We start from the raw sequence: 24,495 nt of genomic DNA on the forward strand, positions 1-24,495 counted from the left end.
AACATCTCATTCACTGATGTCATGAACAGTCTCTGGCATCCACCACACAGTGGCATTGCGTCGGGGATGGGGGGGGGGGCAAGTGTCACAGAATCAGCTACTCAGCCATGCCTTCCCGGGGCTCTGGTCTGAGGGAGGGGATGCAGAAGCCCACCACTGTACTCCCCCACGTCTCTTGGCTTCAGCCGCCTCCCTGGCTGTCTCCTAGGTGACTGTGGAGCCCCCCCCCCCACCCCGTGTCTCCCCGACCGGCCTGTCTTGGGAAAGGAGGGGCAGTGGGTTCTTAGAACCTCAGAGACCTGCACCAGCCCTGCCCTTCTACTCTGCACTCCTCGCTAGGGGCTGGGTCAGCAGACTCTTGCCTTGAACCACTGTGTGAGCCACCAGCAGAGAGGACCATGGCAGTGCAGACGCCCATGGGCGCCCTGTGACGTTCACTCTCACTCTACAATGGCTCACTTTTGCCTTGAACGTGCAGTAGGGGAGATCAGAAAAGGTGAAGCCGATTCTCTGGGCCCGCGATGGTTATGTGTGAATACAGTGTTTATATAATTCTAATTTGTGATTCATCTGTCATATGCTTGTGCCACTGAACTAAGTAAGCTCTGCGCTACACTCAGCACTTCTCTCCTTGAGGATTTTTTAAAATTAAAAATATTGATTCACAATTCTTGTACTTGAAAATTTATTTTAGCTCTTCCATAACTAATAGTGTCCAGAAAATCATGGGCTTGCTGCCCAAATTTATTTTTTGTTTTGTTTTGATGTACTTTTTGCAGGCTATTCTCTCTTTGTCTCTGTCTGTCTCTCTCTCTCTCTCTCCCTATCTCTCCCTCTCCCCCCCTCCCCCTCTCATATACTACAGTGTGAACTCAGGGCCATGCACTTGCAGGTGTTGTACCACTTGAGCCATGCCCTCAACCCTTTTTGCTTTTATCGTTTTGCAGGTGGCCTTTCCTCCCACCCTGGGCTGGTGCGGATGGCAGATCTCCTGTTTGTGCTTCCTGCACAGCTGAGACTGTAGACACATGCCATCACATGCAGCTGTTCACTGGCTGAGATGGGGGATGGGGCTTCATAAACTTTTTTACCTAGACTGGTCTTGAAGTGAGGTCCTCCTGATGGCAGCCTCCCAAGTAGCTAGGATTATAGGGCATAAGTCACCATGGCTGGCTTCTCTTTCATTTTTGACCAAAAAAAAAAAATTCAGGGTATAAAATTCCAGGTTGGTGGAATATTTCCTCACCTCTGCACTTTAAATTTAATTTTGTTTCACTCTCCCCTTCTTTGCCTAGCTTCTAAGAAGTTGTATGCAATATTTTTTTCTATAGATGAGGTGTTTTTTCCTCTGGTTGTTGCCCAGATTTTATCTGACATGATATGGGGGGAAATTCTGTTCTCATTGCTTTTAAATATTCTGTTCTTTCCTTCTTTTTCTGATATTCTCATACTAGATGCATATGTTGCATCTTCTGTAGTTGTCCTGTAGTTCCTGGACGTTCTGTTCAAGATTTTGGAGTTTTTTATTGCGAACTCCTCAAGCGCAAAGATTCTTCCTCACTTGTGTCCAGTCTACTGACAAGCTGTCCGAGGCCTTCTTCACCTCCGTTTCAGCGTTTTTGACCTTGAGTGTGCCTTTGATCCTTCTTGGGATCTCCTCATCTGCTCACAGCACTCATCTCTAGTTGTATGTTACCTACTGTGCTGGAGCCCTTAGCATGGTAGTCACAGTTGTTTAAGTCCCCAGTCTGTTCCAACATCCCTTGTATCTCATAGTGCTTGCTCTATCTCTTCAGAGTGTGTTTTGCCTTTTAGCATGCCTTCTGGTTCTTCTTACTTGCCAGATAAGGCGTGCATGTGAACAGAACTGCTGCAGATAGGACTCGAGTAACACAGTGTGGGGCGTGTAGGAGGCTTTTCGTAGTCCTGTGATGTCTGTCTCCGTGAGCCTATGCCTCTGAGGGAACTTCACCCGTGCTTCTCAGTCCTCACTCCTTTAGATGGGGCGGGATGTCCGGAGTGGACTGGAGTGGGTATTGTCTTCCCCTGGACTGGAGTGGGTATTGTCTTTCTCAAAAGAAGGTTGGGGGGGGGCACAAGCCAGCTGAGACTGGAAATTGCCTTTCCTCAGGTCAGTCAGTCTGTGATGCATCCTCAGTGGCCCTGGTTAGTTTCCCCTGAGGGCAGACCTCCATCAGTTCCTGGGTATTTTAAAGCACAGGCCAAGCATTCCTTCCCTCACATGCTTGAGATCAGGAATGGTTTTGGGTTTCTGCCTTTCTCATTTTTGGTGTGTGGACATACGCAGAAGGAGAACATTTGAGATATGGAGTGTAAATGCACCATTCATGTGTGCTTCGTTGGGTCCCTAGGCACATGGCCTGGAGGGGACTTGTGCAGTGCTTTTGGCGTGTCTGCAGTGTCCTGCCGCACTGGTCACTTGTCTTTGTGTCCACATGTGCTACAGACTTGGGGATGTTTGGATTTCAGGTTTTTTTGAATAAGCAGTTTCCTTTCTCCTTTCCCACCCCCTGGCCCACTCTAGGCAAGAATTCTGCCCCTGAGTTACATCCCAGATCTTCTTCGGAGTTCTGCCCCTGAGTTTCATCCCGGATCTCATCCCAGATCTTCTTCCGAGTTCTGCCCCTGAGTTACATCCCAGATGGTTTCTTCTTCCCCTGGAAGCCTGAGGGGAATTCTCTCCCAGACTCCTGAAGATAATACTCTGGAACCACATGATGACTGGGCTCCCTGAGTTTTTCAGACTGGCCCACCCTGGGCTTCTAGCTATCTGTCAGCCACAATTCAGTTTCCCCGAAACTGAAAAACAATGAACAACCTTGCCCACTATCAACCAATCTGACCAAAGTGCCATCTACCAGCCCTTATTTGTCCTCTGACCTCACTTCTCTTACAGATCTAGGAAGAATGATTCTGTTTTCTCAGCTTTTCATTTAATGGGCTTTTTTTTTTCTTTTTGAGACAGGGTCTATTGATGTAACCCAGGCCTCAAACTCACAGTCTTGCCTTAGCTTCCCAAATGCTGGGATTATAGGTGTGAGCTACCATGCCCAGCCTTCTTGTCTTTTTTGACTGTAACCATATAGTGAGTACAAAGTGGTATCTCACTTGATCTTTGAAGTTGTACATAGGACTGTTCAGATTTGATATTCCATCCTGAAGTGAGGTTTGAAGGTTTGTGTGCTTCAGAGAATTCACTCATTACAACTGTTGTGAATTGTGTATGTAAAACCTTGTCCATAATATTCTCTTATAGTTCTAAGTCTACTAATTATTACACACACACACACACACACACACACACACACACACACACACGTACGCCCTGGCTCCTCTATTACTTTCCTATCTTCTTCATCACTCTACTTTTTAAAATGAGTTTCATCGTTACTCGATTTCATATATTTATATCATGTACTTCAGTCATATTGACTTAATCTTTTTTGGGGGTGCCGGTACTGGGGCAGCTTGAACTCAGGGCCCGGCGTCGTCCTTGAGTTTTTCTGCTCAAGGCTTTGTTTTCCACTTGAGCCACAGCTGCACTTCTGGCCTTTTAGTGGTTCATTGGAGATAAGGATCTCATAGACTTTCCTGTACACTCTGTACACTCCAGCCACAATCCTCAAGTCTCAGCCTTTTGAATAGCTGGGATTCCAGGCATGAGCTACCAGCACCTGGCTAACGTAAAGTTTTTAAATGAAGGCTGATTCTCTGTTTCAACTCACACTCACTCACTGACTCCTCAAGCACTTGCTGAGTGCCTGCTGTACACAGATAGGACATCTCCCTAGCTCACAGGACTGAGAGAGGCCGTGGGATACGCCTCTTGCCAGGCTGTGGCCCACTGTCTCCCAAGCGCTGACTCATGCCAGAAACCTCTACGGCAGCTTTATGTTTCCTCTTCCTCCCATCAAGGCCCGTGCTGTCCTTGTGAGGTTGTCCACAGGTTGCCCACTGCGTGCAGACATCTGGTGGTGGAGCAACGGCAGGGCCCTGGTCCCACTGGCCAAGCCGTGTCCCGGGTGTGGGTGGTCTCCACTGACAGCATTTAAAATCAGTACAGGCCAGTGCCACTTGGGCTGGAGACAGCCCTGTCCCTTCCCCGGCTGCCCATTACTTGATGTGAAAGGAACCAGGAAGGGCCTGTGGTGGGGTCCCCCTGAGGCTCAGGATGCTCAAAGGGGCACCAGAGACCTAGAGAGGAGGGGCGGGGCTCTAGATGTTCATTCCGACCACCAAAGGGGCAGACACCGGTGGGCGGCTGCTTGGATCTTGGCACCATGCATGCAGGGAGACAGATGCCCATGGAAGTTCAGCTGAGGGGTGGTATTCTTCACTACAGGTCTTGCATGTACATATATTTACATTTTTATATAATTTTCCCTTGCTTAATAGTATGTCATTAGCATTTCCCATATTGTTAGAAAGCTTTTGGATGCCATAATTTTTAATAATTACCCAATATGCCATAATGCTTTTAACTGGTCCTTTATTATTGGGTATTTATAACATTTCTAGTGTTTGCTTTATTACAACACCGAGACGAACATCTAATTTCCTAAATGTGGAATTGATCGAAGAGGGTGCCTGGATTTCTATCTAGTTCCTAGCCAGTGTGCCTGGATGTCTGTCATGGCCCACTTCCTCTTGGAAGGCATCACCAGCTTACCTGAGCCATGGGGTTTGTTTATTTGCTTGTTTCTAGCACAGGTGAGGCTGACCCATGGCCACCTCCCCCCCTAGGGAAGGAGCTGGTGCAGAGGTGGGCTGGGTAGGGTGGTGGGAGGAACAGAGGGGGCAGAACCTCACGGAGAGGAAGGAAGCAGAGCTGGAAGTTGAGGCAGACAGGCCCGGGGAGGCAGCCCTCCCTCAGAGCTCCTGCTCTGTGCCTGAACAGGCCTAGCATATGAAGTTCACTGTCTTCTGGTTTCGCCACCCCACAGACCTTGCTCACAGCCCAGCCAGTCCCAGTCCCTCAGTATCCAACAGCCAGGATTTCTTGGCATGCCCAGCAGATACAGAAGGCAGTGGTGGAGTCGGGTTGGGCATCTAGACAATCCACAGCTGCGGGGTAGATGGAGGAGCCCTGAAGTGACAAGGAAGGGCAGAGCTCTGGGTCCCAAGCAGTGAGAAGTACAATCTTGCTGCCAGCTGACCCCACTCTCATCCAGAGGAAAACTGAGCCCTGTTCCCAGTAGACAGCACACATGCATGTGCGTGCACACGTGCACACACACACCATGCACACACATTTATGCATACACACATGCATGTATGCACATATGCACACACATACACACTTGTGGCTTATCCATCAGCTCCTTGCTGGTCCACTGTTGATGCTCATGGGTGTGTGGACACAGAGCCCATGGTGGGTGGGGGGTGTTGCTCCCTTAGTTTCGCCTCTGCCCTGCTGGGTGGCATGTGGCTCAGGACCTGCTTTGTCCTAGGGAGCCCCTGTGCCTGGGTCAGCAGCACAGGAGTTAGGCAGCTCAGCTTTTTTCCTCCTCAGGGGCCTGAGGGGCTCTCCTTCCATGGTTGCCTTGGCTTGGGAAGGTTCCTACCTTCCCAGGTGGGCAGCCGCTGGAGGCATGCTGGGCCAGGGCCTCTGGGGTCCTGCTTATGTGTCCCGCAAGGGTCCTTTTAGTCACCACCAATGCCGTGTCACATTGGGGAGATCCCCACCCCAGAGCCCTGTGGCCACTGGGGCTAACAGGGCCTGGTATTTTGAAGCAGGCTCAGGCAGGCAAGCCCCCCCCCCCCATCTCTCTGTCCACAATTGGGCAGAACCTCTGCATATTACCTCACACTGTCTTTTCAGGATTGGGGGCCTTGCAGAGGAAGCCTACCCAGCACTGCAGCACAGGCCTGGGCCCTCCGGAGCTGGCTGCCACTGGTGATAAGGCCGGTGTTGTTGTTGATAGAACCTTGTTCTAACTCACAGCTCCATTGTAAAGGGAGGAAAACCAATTTATCACTTGAGAGAATCGACAACACAGTTACATATGTAATTGTCGATTTCTGCATTTCTTCCTTTCCCGTGCATTCTGTGTCTGTAATTTAAAATTTCACAGTCTCTATCATTTCAGTTTCTCTGTGGGTTTGTTCGGCTGCATGTCCAACCCAGCAAGCACTAATTGAGCAGTTCCTCTGTCCTTCACGCCGGGCAGCCTGGTATGTGGTTTGGAGGGCTCAGGTACAAATGGTGGCCTGTAGATCTGGGGCAGTTAGCAATGCTTCCGGTTGGCTATGTGACCTTGAACCAGATGCTTTGCCTCTCTGGACCTCAATGTCCTCATCTGTACAGTAAAGACAGTGATCTCCGCTTTCCAAAATGAGTGTTGAGGGTTAGAAATGGTCACACGTCATGCGTACACAGTAGATGTTCAATAAAAGTCACTTGCCATCTCGAGTCTTCAGATCGCAGCAGGTTGTGTCCCATGTGGGCTCCCAGTGACACGGTCCTGAGCGTTTGCAGCTTTGCTCTCAGGTGATGACTCTTCCTCTCCCCTGGCAGATGCCAGCCTGACCAAAACGCCAGGCATCTGCTCCCAGCAGAAGCTTTCTACCCAGTGTGATGACAGGGCCATTGCGGGTGATCAGAGGCTCAGCATACATGCTCTGTGCCTTTGATACATTTTTTAAAGGGAGAAGTGAATTAATTATGGCTGAGTAAGTGTGGGAACTTGGAATGCAAAGCAAGAGCTTTAGGTGTAACAGGGCACCCACCCCTACGGCGCCCAGGAGCTGCTCTGCAAGTCCATGCCGCCCAGGGGATCTCCTCTAGCCCCTATGGTGTGGGGGGCATTGAGATGGCACTGGCATGGCCCTGCCAGGATGGGCCTCATGTGGGGCCTCTGGGCACACCCTAAAGGGCTGTCTGCTTAAGCCTGGATCTGGAGTGGCCTCGGCGTGGTTCCCTGGAGAGGCGGGCGAGGTCGCCGTACTGCCTGCTCTCCCTGGGCTCTGGATGGAGGACACTGTTCCCCTCAGAGTTGTCAGAGAGACAGTTTTACAATTGCCCCCTCCAGGGAAAAATCCCCAGCATGCTTTGTGAGCTGCACACAGGAAGTGCTCATCTCTGCTCCTCAGTTCTCCACCTGCCAGGGAGGGGCCGAGTGGTATGGCTGGTGGGGAGCAAAGCTCCAGTCTTCAGCTAGAAGGCTCAGCTGTGGCCTTTGTGACAGAGCCTGCACCCCACTGCACCTCCACTCCATCCGCATTCTGCTGAGTATCTGCTGGGTGGCCAAGTGGCCAGGAGATGGCAGGAAATGAGGGTGCTGACCTGACCTGACCTCCCTGCTGAGGAAGGAGACAGTAGCCCCGTGGAAGCCACTGTGGATGCTTCTACATGGCATGTCTGGGAAGCGGGTTATGAGAGGGTTTTAGGGATGCAGAGGAGGTTCCTAGACAGCAAGTCGAGATAGACCCAAGGATTGCACGAAGGCATGAAATGCTATCACACACCAGGGAATGAATGCTAAGGAGCTGTGTGGATGGAGATGGAGATCGTGTGTGTGTGTGTGTGTGTGTGTGTGTGTGTGTGTGTGTTCATTTCCTGGAGACTCAGGAAACAGTATCACTCTGGTGGCTCATACTTGTCAGGGCAAATCCTCTACCCTGACTGTTTAGGTTATGAAGCAGCGCTGAACAACCAAGGAAGGTTCTGGAGATGGGAGACCTCCCAGGACACACCTAGCTGCTCGCTGCTAGCATGTGGCACAGTGGTCCCGGGTGCAGGCAGCTCATCAGTCACGCCTAAACGTGAAAGGGAAAGTGCCCTCCCTGCATATGGTTATTAAGGCTCATGTCTTCAAGCCTCATTAAGGAGTGTTAAATGCTAATGAATTTCCAGAGGGGTGTCCTGGGGCCTCTGTTTCCCTGGAAACACTTGAGAGCAGGTGCTTTATAATGAGCGGTACTGATTTTAAAAGTGAGCCATGAGGGTGCTTTGATAGGTTGGGTCTGGGATACTGATGGGCAGGTGTGAACAAAGCCAGTGCTGGCCCACGGAGACACTCTGTGCTCTCCAAATATCTCTGGCGGTTTCTATAGAAACTACCGGCACCTAGGTAGGAGAATTTACTCACCCAGCACAGCGTCGCCCAGGCCACCCCCACCCGCCCGGCTTGGCCCACTTCTTAAGACAGTGGGTCCCGCAGGTGGCAGGTGGCGCTGGGCCCTGGGCAGAGCAGGACAGATGCAGGCTGCCCCAGCCGCACTGCTGCATTAATTATGCCTGTTCTGTACCTACTGCTCGATGTCAGCGGTCCCCACTCCGCCTATTATTTCAGGCCCCATTAATATGAAGAAGGAGGAACATTTGTGGAGCTAATTCCTCCCCACAGAGCACTTGAAAGAAACTTTTTATTAGTGAAAAATTTAAATATATACCAAAGTAGAGAGACAATTTAATGAATTTCTATGCAAGCCAAGTTCTGTTTTAACCTTGTTTTATCTTGTAATCCTACCCCTTCCCCACTGGATTATTTTTTGACACAAATCCCAGACACTCATTTCATTTGTAAATAACTTTTGATTCTTCAAAAGATAAGGCCTACCAAATTATTATAATACCATCACCCCTTCCAACAGTTTAATACCATCACGTAATCTGATCTGTGCTCAAATATCCCCAGATGCTTCATCATTGACTTTCAGGATCTAAATACTTGCTTGATAAGTCTCTTAAGTCTTGTTTAATCTGTAGCTTTCTCTCCTACTTTGTTTTTCTTATAACTTATTTATTGGGTAATAAACCAGTTGCCTGCCCTTTTATTTTCCTGATTGCATCCCCGTGGTGTCATTGAACACATTCCTCTCTTCCCTGTCGGTCTCAAGAATTGCTTCATTGCCAGCTGCTGCTGCTGCCGCCACTGCTTTTTCTTCTTTTCTTCTTCTTCCTCATCCTCTTCTTCCTCCTCCTCCTCTTCCTTGGTGCCAGGACCTTGTGCTGTCCTTTAGCTTTTTTGCTCAAGGCTGACACTCTAACACTTGAGCCAAACTCCACTTTTTGGTGGTTAATTGGAGATAAGAGTCTCACAGACATTCCTGCTCGGGCTGGTTTCAAACTGTTCTCCTTAGATTTCAGCCTCCTGAGTAGTTAGGATCGCAGGCGGGAGTCCCTGGCACCTGGCTCGTTTATGGACTTCTATCTCTATACTGCTGTTCTTACTGTGTTTCCAATGAAGCTTGACATCAGCTAGTATAAGTTTTCCAATTTTGTTCAGAGTTTTTTTGACTAGGCTTTTTTTTGTACTTAGATTTTAAATTCATAGTCACTTTGCCAACTTCTAACAAGTTAAATGGTATATCTAATCTGTAGAGTAATTTGGGACAGAAACAAATTCTGAACAATGTTGAGTCTTTCAATCCATGAACATAGTATACTTCATTTATTTACATCTGCTTTAATTTCTGTCACTAGTGCTTTGTTGTTTTCATAGTACAAGGTTTCCACAGTTTTGTCAGACTTATTCCTAAGTATTTATACTTTTGATGCTATTGTAGAAGGTAGTTAAAATTTTCAATATCTGATTGATCACTGTTAATATGTAGGGAAACAGGATATTTATTTTTATTTATTTAATTTTTTTGCCAGTCCTGGGGCTTGAACTCAGGGCCTGGGCACTGTCCCTGAGCTTATTTGCTCAAGGCTAGCACTCTACCACTTGAGCCACAGCACCACTTCTGGCCTTTTCTGTGTATGTGGTGCTGAGGAATCGAATCCAAGGCTTCATGCATGCTAGGCAAGCACTCTACCACTAAACCACATTCCCAGCCTCAAGAGACAGGATATTAAACTTCAATTCCAGTTAGGCAGCTATGCTGAACTGAAGCACTGGTTGCTTCTTGTCAGATTCCATTGTATTTTCTACGTAGATGATCAAATTATTTGTGAATAAATTTAATCCTTTACCAATCTGATGCCATTTATTGATTTTATTTAATTTTATGTTTATTTCATTTTTTCTCCCTATTCTCTTTATTGCTTGGACTCAAACTTCTGTGTAGACATGCTAAGAGTGGACATTCTTGTCTTGTTTGTTTCTGATCTTAGAAGAAAGTAATTCACTTTTTTAAAAACCAGTCTGGGGCTTGCCCTATACTCTTGTTTATCTTGCTTGCTCAAGGATGCTGCTCTACCACTTAGTTTACATTTTTGGCCTGGCTTTTGGCTGGTTAATTGGAGACAGTCTCTGAGACTTTTCTGCCTGGGCTGGCTTCAAACTTCAATCTTCATATCTCAGCCCCCTATATAGCTGGGATTATAGGTGTGAACCACTAGTGCCTGGCTAACACATTGGGTTTTTCACTGTCATGCAGTTCAGAATACTTTCTCACTTCTGTTTTGATTTTCCTTTGATCCGTGGATTATTTAAGAGTGTGCCACTTAGAGTTCAGCTACTTGAGAATTCCCCAGATGTCTTTACTATTAGTTTCTAGTTTAACTCCATTGTGGTTACGGAACATATGTTGCATGTTATACCTTTGAGTCTTTTTATTAAATTAATGAGGCTGCTTGCATAGTATGTCTACATCAGTGCAGACCTGTGTGCATTGTGGATTCTGCTGCTGTTGGGTGAGTGCCAGGTCTACAAGAACCAGTTATATCAAGTTGCTTGATTGGGTTTTTCACGTGCCCTATATCCTTTCTGATTTTCTGTGTCTATTCTCTAAGAGCAGGTGTGCAGTGATTTGAATGTATATGTCCTTCCAGAGTTCTTATGTTGGAACTTAAATTTCTGGGTGATATCTTAGGAGTTGTAGCCTTTGTAGGGTGATTGGGTCATGGGGGTACTGGCACTCTGATTGGGTCATGGGGCCACTGTGATTGGGTCGTGGGGGGTGCTGTCATGAATGGGATTTATGTCCTTATAAAAGGGCTGGGGGATGATGGGGCTGGTGGCTCACACCTGTAATCCTAGCTACTCAGGAGGTTGTGATCTGATCTCAGCTCAAAGTCAGCCTTGACATAGTGAAACTCTAGTGTTGTTGTTGTTGTTGTTGTTGTAAAGATAATGTACAGAGGGTTACAATTAGGTAAGTCAGATGAAAAATGCGTTTTTTTTTAACAGTGTCACCTTTTCCCTCTCTCCCCATTTCCCCCTCCAATCCCCACCTAAAAGTTGTAGAGTTCATTTTCAACACAGTGTCTAGTGAATATCACGGCTGCATTTGTTCACCCTTTGTCCCACCATTTCTGTGCCCTCTTTTATCCGCCCAAAGACAGATAAACAAAAGGAAAACAAAAAGGACAACAAAGGGAAAACAAAACAACAACAACAAAAAAAACACTCTTCAGCTTACTAGCAAAAAGCCAGAAGTGGAACTGTGGCTAAAGAGGTAGAGCTTCAGCCTGGAACAAAAAAAAGCTAAGGAACAGTGCCAGGCCCTGATTTCAAGCTGCAGCAGTACACGTACACACACACACACACACACACACACACACACACACACACACACACACGCTGGAGCAAACTAACTATAGTTAGGCCCCTTTAACCCTTCCACTTCTGCCACGTGAAGCATTTTATATATAGCACCCATCTCTTGCCCCTTTGTGTGAGGCACTGGCCCGGGCTCCGCATCCGACTTATTGGTGCCTTGATCAGGAACTACTGAGTCTCTAGAACTGTGAGTGTGCACTTCTGTTATTTATCAGTGCTCCTCTCCTAGTCATTTTGTTATGACAGCAGGAACCACGACAGCTGGCTAATACTTGTGAACATAGGAGTCGATCTGTTTCCTTTTTTAGTTCTGTTCGCTTTCCTGCATTTAATTTGAAGGTCTGTTATTCGCTGCCTAAACATTTAGGATTATTATTTTCATCTAATGAATTAAATTGTCTCTTTTATCATTGTGAAAAACCCTTTGTCCTTTGTAATATTCTTTGCACCGAAATCTACTTTATCTGTTATTAACATCGGCATTCTTTGATTATTATCAGCATGATTTATCTTTTTACTTTTAATCTACTTATGCTTTTCTATTTAAAGTGGGTTTCTATTATGCAGGGTATAGCTAGGTCTTGTTTTCTAATTTTAATCCTGTCCAAGAGGCTTCACCTTTAAAAGGTTATTTATTCTGATTTAACTTAATGAGATTATTGATGTCGTGGAGTTTAAATCTGGCATCTTGTTTATTAATATATTTAATCTATTTCCCTCTAAGTTACTTTAGTGTTTTAATGATTTCATCTTATCTCTTCTGTTACTCTTTGTGTCGTGGATTGTTTTAATAGTTGTCCACCTTTAAATCATATTCTCTGCCTCTTTGTTTGTCTGTCTGTCTGTCTCATCCTGCTACTCAGGATTGAACTCAGGGCCTCAGATTTGTTAAGCAGATCCTCTACTATTTGAACCATGCCTCTGGGCCATTTTTGTCTTGAGGTGGGCTATCCCTTTATTCCAGGGCTAGACTGGGCTGTGGTACTTGTATTTGTGCTTCCCTGTGTCTCTGAGGAAAACAGGCATACACCCTGTGCTGAGATACTGGTTGAGATGGAGTCGTGAGTACTTTTATGCCCTGCTGGTCTTAAAGTGTGCTTCTCTGATCTCTGTTACACAAGTAGCCAGGATTGCAGGTGTTAGTATAGTACCTTCTATAAGAATTTCAAGACAATACACAGATTTTCAGTTTCACTCCATAGAGTCTTCATGCAATGACTGGCCTGCATCTGTTCATGTTAGACTCTACATAATGCATTATTATTATTATTTTGCTGGAAACAGATAATTATTTTATTTTTTGCCTGTCCTTGGGCTTGAACTCAGGGCCTGGGCGCCGTCCCTGAGCTTCTGCTCAAGGCTAGCACTCTACCACTAGAGCCACAGTACCACTTCTGGCCTTTCCTGAGTATTTTTATTGGAAATGAGAGTCTTATGGACTTTCCTGTCCCAATTGGCTTTGAACTGCAATCCTCAGATCCCAGCCTCCTGAGCAGCTAGTATTATAGGCGTGAGCCACTAGCACTTGACTTATTTCAAAATATATTGTTAGCTGGGCACTGGTAGCTCATGTCTATAATTCTAGTTTCTCTGGAGGCTGAGGTTTGATTATTTCAGTTCAAAGCCAGCCTGGGCAGAAGGGTCTCTGAAATTCTTATTTCCAATTAATTATTTTTAAAAGAGCCAGAAGAGGAGCTAGGGGACAGGAGGAGCTCAAATGATAAGAGTGCCAACTTTGAGTAAAGAAGCTAAGGGACATCACTCAGGCCCTAAGTTCAAGCCCCAGTACATACATACACACACACACACACACACACACACACACACACACACACACACACACACACACACACACAATTGCTAGAAGCAATAGAGCAAGCTTGTGAAGCCCCGTGTTCAAACCCTAGTACCACCAAAAAACAAAGCAGGACAAAAAAAGCATTAACATTTTCCAGAGGCTAGGAATGTGGCTTAGTGGTAAAGTGCTTGCATAACATTCCTCAGTACCACATAAACAGAAAAGGTCAGAAGTGGCGCTGTGGCTCAAGCAGTAGAATGCTAGCCTTAAGCAAAAAGAAGCTCAGGGACAGAGTCCAGGCCTGAGTTCAAGCCCTACTAGGACTGGCCAAAAAAAAAGTTAAAAAGTTTTTCCAACATAATCACATTTTTATTGCTTTTCATATGTGTATGTATGGGTGTGTAGGTAATTTCAGATCTGCTCACATTTTCTGTGTCTTCAGGACTTCCTTTAATGTTCCATGCATTTTTAGTCTTCTGCTTATTGATTGTCTTTTTATTTGTCTGAGAAAAGAAACCCTTGTGTTTTGTCCATAAGGTATTCACAGTAAAGAGGTTAGGTTAAGACTCTTTTTTTTTCTTCCCATACTTTAAGCATGCTCTGCTGCCTCTGGCTTCCTTCTTTCTCAGGACTCTTGCCTTTCTTCTTTCCTATGTATCTTTTTCCCTGCTAGCTTTTGAATATTTTGGCCATTGGTTTCAAGTAACCCAAGTGATGTATCATTTTCTCTGTGTGTCTTAGGCTTTGTTGAGTTTCTTCTATCTGTGGGCTTACAGTTCCAATCAAATTTAGAAATGCTTTATCATTATTTCTTTGATTTTGGTTTCATTCAATCTCCAACTCATCCTCCCTCTTTATTTGTTTGTTTATTTATTTATTTTTGGTTTTTGAGACAGGGTCTCACTGTGTATCCCAGGTTGGCCTTGTGATTCTCCTGCCTCAGCCTCCCAAGTGCTGGGATTATTATATCTCCGTGCCTGACTGACCATTCCCTGTTTTCCAATCACCTTGACAACTCATGGATCTGCTCGTCATTCTGCGTCTTCAGGTTTACTAATCCTTTTGTAAAGATAGAGTTTTTATTTCACTTCTGCATGTTTGATTTGGTCCTGTGGAAGAAACTTCACTGTATCATCTTTAACATTCTTGCCATTCTTCTGCCTTCCGAGTTGCCCTGCCCATAGTTACTACTGCTTCTCTATTGACCTGTCACCTGGGGCGTCCCTGGTTCTCCTGTTCTGTTCATGGTTGTTTTCCCTCATTGTGGCAGACATCCTTTGCTTCAAGAGGATCACGTCCAAGGTCTGATCACTTTTTATTGGATTTCAGACGCTGGGAGTTTCATCTCTTGGGTGTTCAGTATTTTGTTGCACCACCTTTGTTTTTTTTTCCTTTTGGATGCTAGAAGTGGCTCCTCTTGAGGATTGATTTTAGGTTTTGTTTGGAGGATCTTCCATCAAGTTGCTGGTTTTCTATTAATATTGCATGTTTAGCTGAGGGTCAGTGATTAAATTACTATACTTTAAAGTCTCCTAAAAGAAATCCCATTAGTGTGGTTAACGGTACCAAATCAATACTTGGTTAATTGCATTTGCTTAATTTTGCTTTCACATTTTAAAAATTGCTTCTTAAGTTAATTTTGTTGCATAATTTAACAAAATATGTACAAGTCTAGAGAAAGAGTTGGCAAAACAATTCATGGCCTCAGTATGGTTTGCAGCCTGTTTTTCTTAGGCCATTGAGCTAAGATTGGCTTTTAAATATTTAATCAGCTCTAGTACACACTCACAACGACAACAGTAACAAGTAGCTCTTCAAGACCTGTAAAGTCAAAAGTATTTGCTGTCTGGACTTGTACACAGAAAAAAAATATATCTATGCTCCTGTTTTGTTTCTTGTACTTGGATTTGAACTCAGGGCCTCTATTTACTCAGCTTGCTCCACTTGCTCAGTTGGCATTCTACCACTTGAACCATGCGCCCAGCCTTGTGCTTTGCTGGTTATTTTGGAGATGAAGCCTGGCAGACTTTTCTGCCCACGCTGGCTTTGAATCAAGTGCCTCCAGTCCTCAGCCTCCGGAGCAGCTAGGAGTACAAGTCAAGTTGGAGCCACTGGCACCTGGCTGAGGCACCTATTTGGAGTCAAATCTGCAAAACAAGATGCAGTGACAGAGAAATGGAGCTCAGCCTGTAACCCAGTGTCCCCCATTCTGTTCTTTCCTTGGCTCTGTTTCCCCTTACTTGCTTTTGTGTGTGGCGTCTCTTCCTGCTAGGGTAACTATGCACGCCTCTCTGTTCCTGACCTCTCCCCTCCTCCTTCCGCCTGGTGTCTGGTCCAGGAGCTCACTCAGGGCGGGGCGGAGAAGAAGGTGTGGTTTTGCCGCAGCCTCCCCATGTTCCAGAGTGGAATTGTGTCCTACAGAGTGTCCATAGGCTTGGCCTGATGGACGCCGACCGGCTTCTTTGCAGTTCTCTGTTTTCACAGGAAGTGCGACTGTCCTTGGCACTGCACTGGCAGCATGCTAGCATTATGCTGGGATTGTGCCCATCTAGCCTTAGGATCTGTTCCTAGAAGAGCGTGCTGGGAGCTGGGCGCCTAGGGCTCCCACCTGTAGTGTTAGCTGAGAGTGTGAGTCTTGTGGTTTGGGGCCAGCGGGCACAAAAAAAAGATGATGAGACCCTCGTCTCAACAGAAAAAGCTAGGTGTGGTGGTACATGCCTGTCATTGCAGCTGTGATGGGAAGCTTTAGGAGGATTACAGGCCAAGCCAGTCCTGATCTCACACACACACACAAGACCCTATCTCAAAAATGCCCTGAGTTCAAACCTCCATGCCACCAAAAAAACAAAAAGGTGGGAGGGGGAGAGAGAGAGAGAGAGACAGAGAGACAGAGAGAGAGAGGGAGGAAGGGAAGGAGGGAGGGAGGGAGAAGGAGAAGGGTGCAGCGGAGTAACAGTTCCTCCGCAGGTTGCTGGAACTGGCTCAACTCTTCCTGCCAGGGTGTGTGCTGCGTGCATCTTGGGCAGCCATGATTGGTGCCCAGCACCCCATGGGCTCCCAATGGGGGGTCGCTGTCGGGCATTGGGTCTGCTTGGTGAGAGCAGCATCCCGTGTGGTTTTCGTTTGTGCTGCTCTTGGGTGTGTGCGGCAGGAGGGTTGTTTTCTTTTTTATGAACCACGTTCCTGTACTGCCTTGTGCCCCCCCCTCCATTTTTCAGTCCTGTGGTCTAAACTTAGGGCACCATGCTTGCTAAAAGTAGTACTCTACCATTTATGATGCCATGTCCCTAGCCCTTTTTCACGTTAATTATTACTATTATTATTTTTAATAAAAGCTCATATCTTTGTCCAGGGGCTGACTTTGTACTATAATCTTCCTTTCTATACCTACTAGTAGCCGGGATTACAGACATGGACTATCTTGCTTAGCTTGTCTGTTGAAGCGTTCTGCTTTAACTGAACTGTAATCCTCCTGACCGCTGCCTCCAGAGTAGCTGGGATTATACCTGACAGTTTCCCCCATTTTTCCCCCATATTGCCGTGGTCTTCTTCATCTACTTTTAGAAGCTCTATGTTTGATCTTCTGACTTTGGAGTCCTAGCAGGAAATCCAAGCCCCATGTTTCAGAGAACGTCAGTTGTGTTGTCTTCTCACGTTTATGTTCTCTGTTTTTCTTTATCAGTATGAAAGTGTTTGGAAGGTGTCAGCAGGGTGGACTTGATGGTAGGTGACTGCCTCCTGTGAGAAGGTTTCACGCCTGCTGTGTAGCTGCCTGCGGTGTGGGCTGCTCGCATCCCAGCACTGCAGACCCGTGCGCAGGGAGAGGCAGCTGGGCCACAGCCGGAGCCCAACCCATACCCGGCCCCAGCACCCTGGAGAGGCAGCGGGGCCGCAGGGGCCAGGTTCTCTCGTGGGCAGGCGTAAGGGCCTTCAGGTGGCTTCCATCACCCTGAGTATGTTCTGGATCATCTGCTTTCCTCAAGGCCCGACACGGAGGGCAGGGCTGCCCATGGACTTGGCTGAGGCTCCCCTTTTGGTCCAGGCCCTGTCCTGGGATGGGGTACCACAGCTGCCAGTGTCATGTAAGGCCTGCTCTACACGCAGATGGGCCCTGTGCCCTTAGCCTGGGCACAGGGGCAGCACAAAGGCACATCGGTCACGCGCAGCCAGCCTCCCACTAACAGCTGGGATTCACAGGCAGGAAGTATCCATAACCCCGGGGGGTACCCCGAATGTTCACTCTTAGGATGCCCTAATGAGTTGAGCTGGTTCCAGGCATTCTGAGAAAATGGTCAGAACAGTGCCTTTCGTTCTCCTCCAGAAGTTTGGGAGGCAGGTGGCTGTGTTGGCAGGGCATGCTGGGAGTTTGGCTGGGGACAGCTGATGGCCGAGAGGCATGTGGCCTCTGGGGAGAAGTGATCCTAACTCTGCAAGTAGCAGGAAGGGCCCTCCCTCTTGCACCCTTTCATGGATCAGCCCTGTGGGACGAGGGGCCGAGGGGCCATCACTGGGGCTGTGGCATTAAGTTAAGGTCACGTGGAAGCTCACAGTTCTGCTGAGGACTGAGTGTCTGCCTGGCACAGACAAGTGTCCCCAAGGGTGATTCTCCATGGGCTGGTAGCTTCGGGCTATTCCACATCCGTCCGGTGGGGACAAGGGGTGCTTCAGCACACAGGCCATGTCCCAGAGGCCTGTTGGACAGGGGCGCTCCTCACTTGACATGGTTGCCCTGGGCCACCTGGCCCTGACGGAGAAAGGACAGCAGGGATCCAAGTCTAGCTTGGCCAAGGGAAATGGGAGGATAGTTTAAATGAGGGGGGATTGGAGGAATTTGGGGGTGAGAGGAATGGATGGATCTGTATCTGGTGAGGATAGTTCCAGAGCCATGATGAAACCCATAAACTGTATTTGCTCCCCTCTCTCCTCTCCCCGCTTCTCTCCCCTCCTGTCCCCTCCTCTTCCCTGCCCTCCCCTCACTAGAGGACAGTGCTCTTCCTGAGGTGGATGTTGTAAGAACTCATCAGGGGGGCTGGGAATATGGCCTAGTGGCAGAGCGCTTGCCTCGCATACATGAAGCCCTGGGTTTGGTTCCTCAGCACCACGTATATGGAAAAAGCCAGAAGTGGCACTGTGGCTCAAGTGGCAGAGTGCTAGCCTTGAGCAAAAAGAAGCCAGTGACAGTGCCCAGACCCTGAGTTCAAGCCCCAGGACTGGCAAAAACAAAAACAAAACCCACCATGGCTGGGGTGGGGTGCAGTGTTGTATGTCACCTCCCAGACCCTAGGCTGCACCTTCCTTCACACTCAGCCAGAGGCCCACCTTGGGAGGCCCCGCCCTGGGCTCCAGGATTACCCTATGAGACTTGAGTATTGTGTGCACAGACTGCTGGTGCACAGGGGAAACAGGTAGGATGGGTACCCCCCAGCTTGGGGAGCTGCTACAGGCTTCTCTCCCCTGCCCCTTGGCCGTTTTGGGGTTCAGGGACCCAACCTGACCCCTCCCCCAAGTCTGCTTGTGATTGTGTCACAAAAGAGCAGCATGCGTTGCTTACCTCTGCCCAGAAATGTGCGGCCAGGAATTTAGAGGCGGGAGTCGACCTCGTCTGGAGAGTAGGTCTTAATACCTCCCTCCTGGTTCAGGCTGAGTCGATGTGGGTGCTACATGGAAGGTGAACTGGACATCACATTTGAAGGAGGACAATGGAATGCATTCGCTTAAAATCTTGAAAGGCACGCACTCCCATTTTTCTCTGGTTTTGGCTGGCAGGGCCAAGGGACCAAGAGCTGTACATGCACTGCAGCCCATGTGGCACCCGGGAGCTGCTAAGTGTGTGGCCAGGTCCTGCCTTATTGTTACTCCCCCAGGACTGTCACTCAGGGCCTTCCACTGTGAATGACATTGCCTCTTCAGACTCTCACAAAATAGGACGCTGGTGTTGACGGCTGTCACTGTACTCCTCAGAGCCCGTGAGCCAGGCTCAAGCCCTTCCTCAGGGCACTTTCACTGGGTGCCAGCTGCCACCAAGGGTCCCCTGGCTGCCCGGGAAATGGGGGCATCTCATTGGACCTGTGCATATGCCAGCAGGGGTGCTGGGCGTGGCCATCAGGCAAGGCTTCCACCACAGCAGCTGCCAAGAAACACAGACACTGCCCTGGTGGGAAGCTGGGGGGGGGGGGGGTGTCTTGTGACCCTGCTTGTGTGTGGCTTTGGCCCAGAATGGCCATCGGTGAGTCTTCCCGTCCCTGAGGTGCTTGGCTGTCCTCCTGGCCTCCCCGCTGGGTGGGCATCCGGGCACTGCCAGTGTGACCCGAGCTCACTCTTGCAGGTGGTGAGAGGATACAAGGCGACCATCCAGCAGACCCTGGACATCCTCTTCCTCCATGAAGGCTCCGAGTTCCTGAGCAGCACTGATGCCTCCACCCGGGACTCTGCCGACCGCACCATTATTGCTTGGGACTTCAGGACCTCCGCCAAAATCTCCAACCAGATCTTCCATGTGAGAAGGCCTGGGTGGGATTGCCCTTGGTTTCGGTCTCAGGGCACATCTCTGTAGTCTTGATTGATCGGGGGTGGGGGGGGGCTGGGCCCTTCCTAAGACAGGGGTCCTGGAGGCCCAGCACCTCTAGGAGGGGGAAGGCGGAGGTCAGCTCCCGGCCTGTCGCACACATGGAGAGCCTCAGGCTGCGCCCCAGCAGCTCTCCTCCCGCCCCCCCTCACACTCAGCCGCTCCCAGGCAGGGTCGGCCCTGGCGGGGGGAAGCCGGCCACCGGTCTGCGCTTTCCTCAGTGGCTCGGGCAGGCGTCAGGAGTTCAGAGCTGGGCCCCCGAAGTTAGGACTTGAAAGCCATCATTTATTAACCTCTTTTTCCATTACCTTACTGAGTGGTTTTGAGAATTTAAAGAGGGAATATTCATAAAGGGTATATTATACTGCCAGAGACAAGTACTCCATCATACCTTACCTGTTGTTATCAAAACTGCCATCATTACCATCGTCATCACTACCGCCCTCATCACCACCACCACTACTACTACCATTATTACTGTCATTATCACCACCACCACCACCACCACCATTGTCACTATTTCTATTACCATCACCACCACCATCACTACCACCGTCGTCATCAGCTCCATCACTACTGGCATTGTCACTATCATCACCCTCATCATCACTCTACTACCACCGCCACCCCCATTGTTGCGACCACCACTATCTTTATTACTGCCATCCTTATCACTGCCGGCACACCATCACCACCATTGTCACCATCACCATAATCACCATTTCTTTTTTTGGTGCCGCTATTGGGGCTTGAGGTCAGGGCCTGGGCACTGACCCTTAGCTTTTTCACTCAAGGCTGGCACTCTACCAGTGAGTCATAGCTCCACTCGTGGTTTTTTGGTGGTTAATAGGAAATAAGAATCTCATAGACTTTCCTGCCCAGGCTGGCTTTGAACTGTGATCCTTAGATCTCAGCCTGAATAGCTAGGATTACAGGCATAAGCCGATAACACCCAGCCATTAGCACTACTTCTGTTATTACTACCAGCATCTTCACTGCCACCCTCGCCATCATTACCACCGTCTCTGTTGTTACCACTGCCATCGCTACCATCACCATCTCTATCACCAAGACTAACCCAGGCTGCTGTCAACACTACCACCATTACTGCCACCATCACTAGTCACCAATACTACTACCACCATCACATCACGACCACCACCATGATCCCCACCACTGTCCCCACCAGTATCATCACCATTATCAGCTTTATTACTACCACTGTCACCATCACTATCATCACCACTCAACCACCACCACTGCATCACCAACATCACTGCTGCCACTATCATAACCCCCCCCCAGTATCACCATCGTGATCCCCACCACCATCGCTGTTGCCACCATTACCACTCTGCCAACACCCCCACCCCGTTATCAGCATCACTACCATTGCCACTACTGTCGTCATCACCATAGACACCACCACCACCACCACCTTTTTATGGCGCACATCACAAATTACTGTGTTATCCTTGCTCAGGGGTCGTGGTAATCTCTGCGTTATTCCAGTTTTAGTACGTGTGCTGCCAAAGCAGCACTACCATCCTCCCTTGAGCTTTCAAATAAGCCATGACTAATCTCTGGTGCCTCCACCCTGAATCTTAAAGTATTTATCATGTACAGCTGTATACCTCCTCCACCCTGCCTTTTGTTCTCTGTATGAACCTGAACAAAGCCACCTCGAGATTTCCTGGCAGGGTTTTCCAGTGCAGCCCCCACTGGGCGGGGCCAGAGGGCACATCTGGTCCTGAAAGGCCTGACTGAGTGCCGGGGGCCTGCTCCGGCCCATGCCTCCTGGAGCAAGTTACTGGGCTGTGATGTGCTGTGGCGAGGGCTGCAGACCACGTTGACCCCTCGTGGATAATACGCCACGTCACATTCAGTGAGAGGGGAGACTTTCAGGGTGGTTTCTGTATGAGCAACTGCCACCCTTATGGTTTTTTGAATTGTTTTCTTCTTCTAAAGGTGATGTGCAGAAGGGCTACAGTTACCTAAGTTGGATAAAGAGTGTATTTCTTTTTGGACACTGTCACCCCTTCCCTCGCTCTCTCCCAGTTTTGCCCTCCTGTCCCCTCCCCGTTATGTTCTGCATAGTGTGTTGTGTCTTTTTCTTTATCTTCTCTTCACCTCCTCACTACGAGGAGCCCTGATCCAGGCAGGGCTGCCTCGGGCTTACTGTGGCGGTAAAGGGTGGAGCATGTTTGTTTCTATTCCAGTGGGAAACATGACTACAAACTTGGTAGCTTGAAACACAAGCCCAAATTTATTCTCACAGGTCGAGGGGCCAGACATTCGTGCTAATAGCACGTACTCGGGTTGAATGGGGGTGGCGGGGCCTGCTTCCTCCAATGCCCCTCCAGGAGAGAGGTTTCCCTCCAGCGCCCCTCCAGGAGAGCGGTTTCCCTGCCTCCCCGGCTGGTGGGACTGCAGCACTCCTTCAAAGAAGCCTTAACTGGGGGGCGGGGGGCTTGCATTTTCACCTTGCCCCATAGCATGTGTCAAATCCCCACTGCGTCCCTCTTTCTGGGGTGCACGATGGTCTGCAGGACAGTGATGGAGGGTACTGTCCCCCTCAACCCGCTTGTGTCTGTTAAGGCTCTTGGTCTCCTCTCTGAGGTGTAACAGTCACAGGCCTTGGGAACCAGGATGTAGACGCTTTTTGGAGGTTCACCTTGCAGCGGTTGCTGGTAGCTTCTGGAGAAGGGCATGGCCTGCAGGAGGGACACCACCCTGCTGACCCCCTGGTTTTTAGCCCAGTAAGTCCATGCCAGACTGCTGTTGCCAGATGTGCAGAAGATCTGTGTTCTGTCAGGCCCTTGAGTTTGTGCAGCAAGAGGAAATTCATACAGACCCCCAGCCATGGCTGGGGAGAGAAGGGCCAGGCCTCACAGGCAGAGTGGAGGGCGGGGGGCCCCCTCTCATCCTGCGGCCCTGTTCCTTCCCAGGAGAGGTACACGTGCCCCAGCCTCACCTTGCACCCCAGGGAGCCCGTGTTCCTGGCACAGACCAACGGCAACTACCTGGCCCTCTTCTCTGCCCTGTGGCCCTACCGGATGAGCAGACGGCGGCGCTACGAAGGGCACAAGGTAACCCCGCCCTCCCCCCGAGTCAAGCACCACCCTAGCCCCAGGAATGGATGCAGGACCCCGGGGTGCACGAACCCCCTGTATGGGTAGATTCTTCTTCCTTTTTCCAGATGGCTGTGCCACGTGGGCTGAGGTCCACTCAAGGCCTTGGCCACATCCGGTTCCCGGCCGTGGGCAGGGAAGTAGGCAGCTCACGGGGGTGATGGGGCAGAGCGGGCGTGAGGCCCACCAGCGAGGCCCTTCCTACCCGAGGCCCGCTTTTTCTGCTGGGGCAGGGGGGTGTTGGGCACTGAAGCGAGGTTCCCAGCTTTGCCCGACTGTGACAGCCAGATTTTATTCATCCAGCTTTGGGCCCCCGGGGCCACGTCCGGGCCCGTGGTCCCCTGGAAGGAGCTCGGGCTTTGATCTTCACGTTGCCAGCCAGTGCGCTGCGGCCGGCTCTGAGGAGCGGAGCCGCCAGCCCCCGCTCACGGCCGTGTCGCCCCCGCAGGTGGAAGGCTACGCGGTGGGCTGCGAGTGCTCCCCGTGCGGGGACCTGCTGGTGACCGGCAGTGCCGACGGCCGCGTCCTGATGTTCAGCTTCCGAACCGCCCGCCGGGCGTGCACGCTGCAGGGGCACCCACAGGCCTGCCTCGGCACCACCTACCACCCCGTGCTGCCCTCGGTCCTCGCCACCTGCTCCTGGGGAGGCGACATCAAGATCTGGCAATGACACCGGTGCCGGGGGCTCCCCTTCTTCCTCAGGACTGGGGGGGGGGGGGATGTGCGCAGCCCTGAGGCTGGGCAGAGGGCGTCGCCACCCTCTGCGGGACTCAGGTTCCTCCTCTGTGCAGTGGGGCAAGAACCCGTCTCAGGGTGTGAGGGCTGTAGGAAGAAAGTGTCTGTCGAGCGGCTGGTGGTGCCCAATAAATGTGTGTTCTGCAGTTTCTTAGCTGGTCTGAGCAGGAAATGTGTGTGGATGGCTTCCCCTGCCTCTAGGCTCGCGGGGCTCTGGAGGATGGGTGGGGGACTCGCAGTGGGACCGCCGTGCTGCTGCTCCCGGGACGCTCCCTCAGGATGGCGGCCTGGGTTTGGGGTCTGCCCCAGGAGCTCTGTGCTGGGGCTTTGCCAGCCCGTGCCTCTGTGGCCTCGTCCGTCTCCCAGGCCCGATGGCTGGTTAGCTCCCAACTCCTTCCACGCCCCAGGCCCCTGGCTGCTGCCTTCCCACTTGCAGGCACGTGTCCACGCTGATCATGGCCATATGTCTGTCCTGCAGAGGAGAAGCAGGGTCCCTGAAGACCCCCGAGGTGCTGGGCTGGGAGGATGTCCAGCGCCCAGGGCCTGAGCTGGCCGGTGCCCACTGTAATGGAGAGGCCGTCCCAAGAATGTAGGGCCCCATGGACAGCTGACGGTGGGAACATGACCCTCGGAAGCCTTTGGCGAGAGGATGTTTTTTATCTGGGGGCATATGTGTCCCCCCAAAAGTATTCCTGGGGGCCCGTACAGGTGTCATGAGGGCGTCTGCTCCGGTGTAGGCCTTCAGCATGTGTGTGGAGCATGGACACGAGTGGAGCGGGAGGCCTGCCTCCTCTG

General features: G+C 49.9%; 1 protein-coding gene and 1 non-coding gene across 5 annotated transcripts in view; one reads left to right on the forward strand and one right to left on the reverse strand.

Moving 5' to 3' along the window:
• The window catches only part of Wdr25 (WD repeat domain 25), a 126,935-nt gene extending 103,268 nt beyond the window's left edge, over positions 1-23,667 (forward strand). For all 4 annotated transcript variants that reach the window (XM_048362091.1, XM_048362089.1, XM_048362093.1 and 1 more), the window contains 3 exons: positions 19,595-19,765; positions 22,783-22,923; positions 23,414-23,667. In XM_048362091.1, coding sequence (XP_048218048.1) covers positions 19,595-19,765; positions 22,783-22,923; positions 23,414-23,635 — 534 coding nt within the window. In that variant the 3' untranslated portion in view covers positions 23,636-23,667. The remainder of the gene's footprint in view (positions 1-19,594; positions 19,766-22,782; positions 22,924-23,413) is intronic.
• LOC125363689 lies at positions 21,273-21,375 on the reverse strand. The gene has a single exon (XR_007213282.1). It is a non-coding gene; the product is annotated as a U6 spliceosomal RNA (small nuclear RNA).
• Positions 23,668-24,495: the final 828 nt, after the last annotated feature.

This window comes from Perognathus longimembris, chromosome 14 (assembly GCF_023159225.1).
Source record: "Perognathus longimembris pacificus isolate PPM17 chromosome 14, ASM2315922v1, whole genome shotgun sequence".
In the NCBI taxonomy this organism is placed as follows: domain Eukaryota; kingdom Metazoa; phylum Chordata; class Mammalia; order Rodentia; family Heteromyidae; genus Perognathus; species Perognathus longimembris.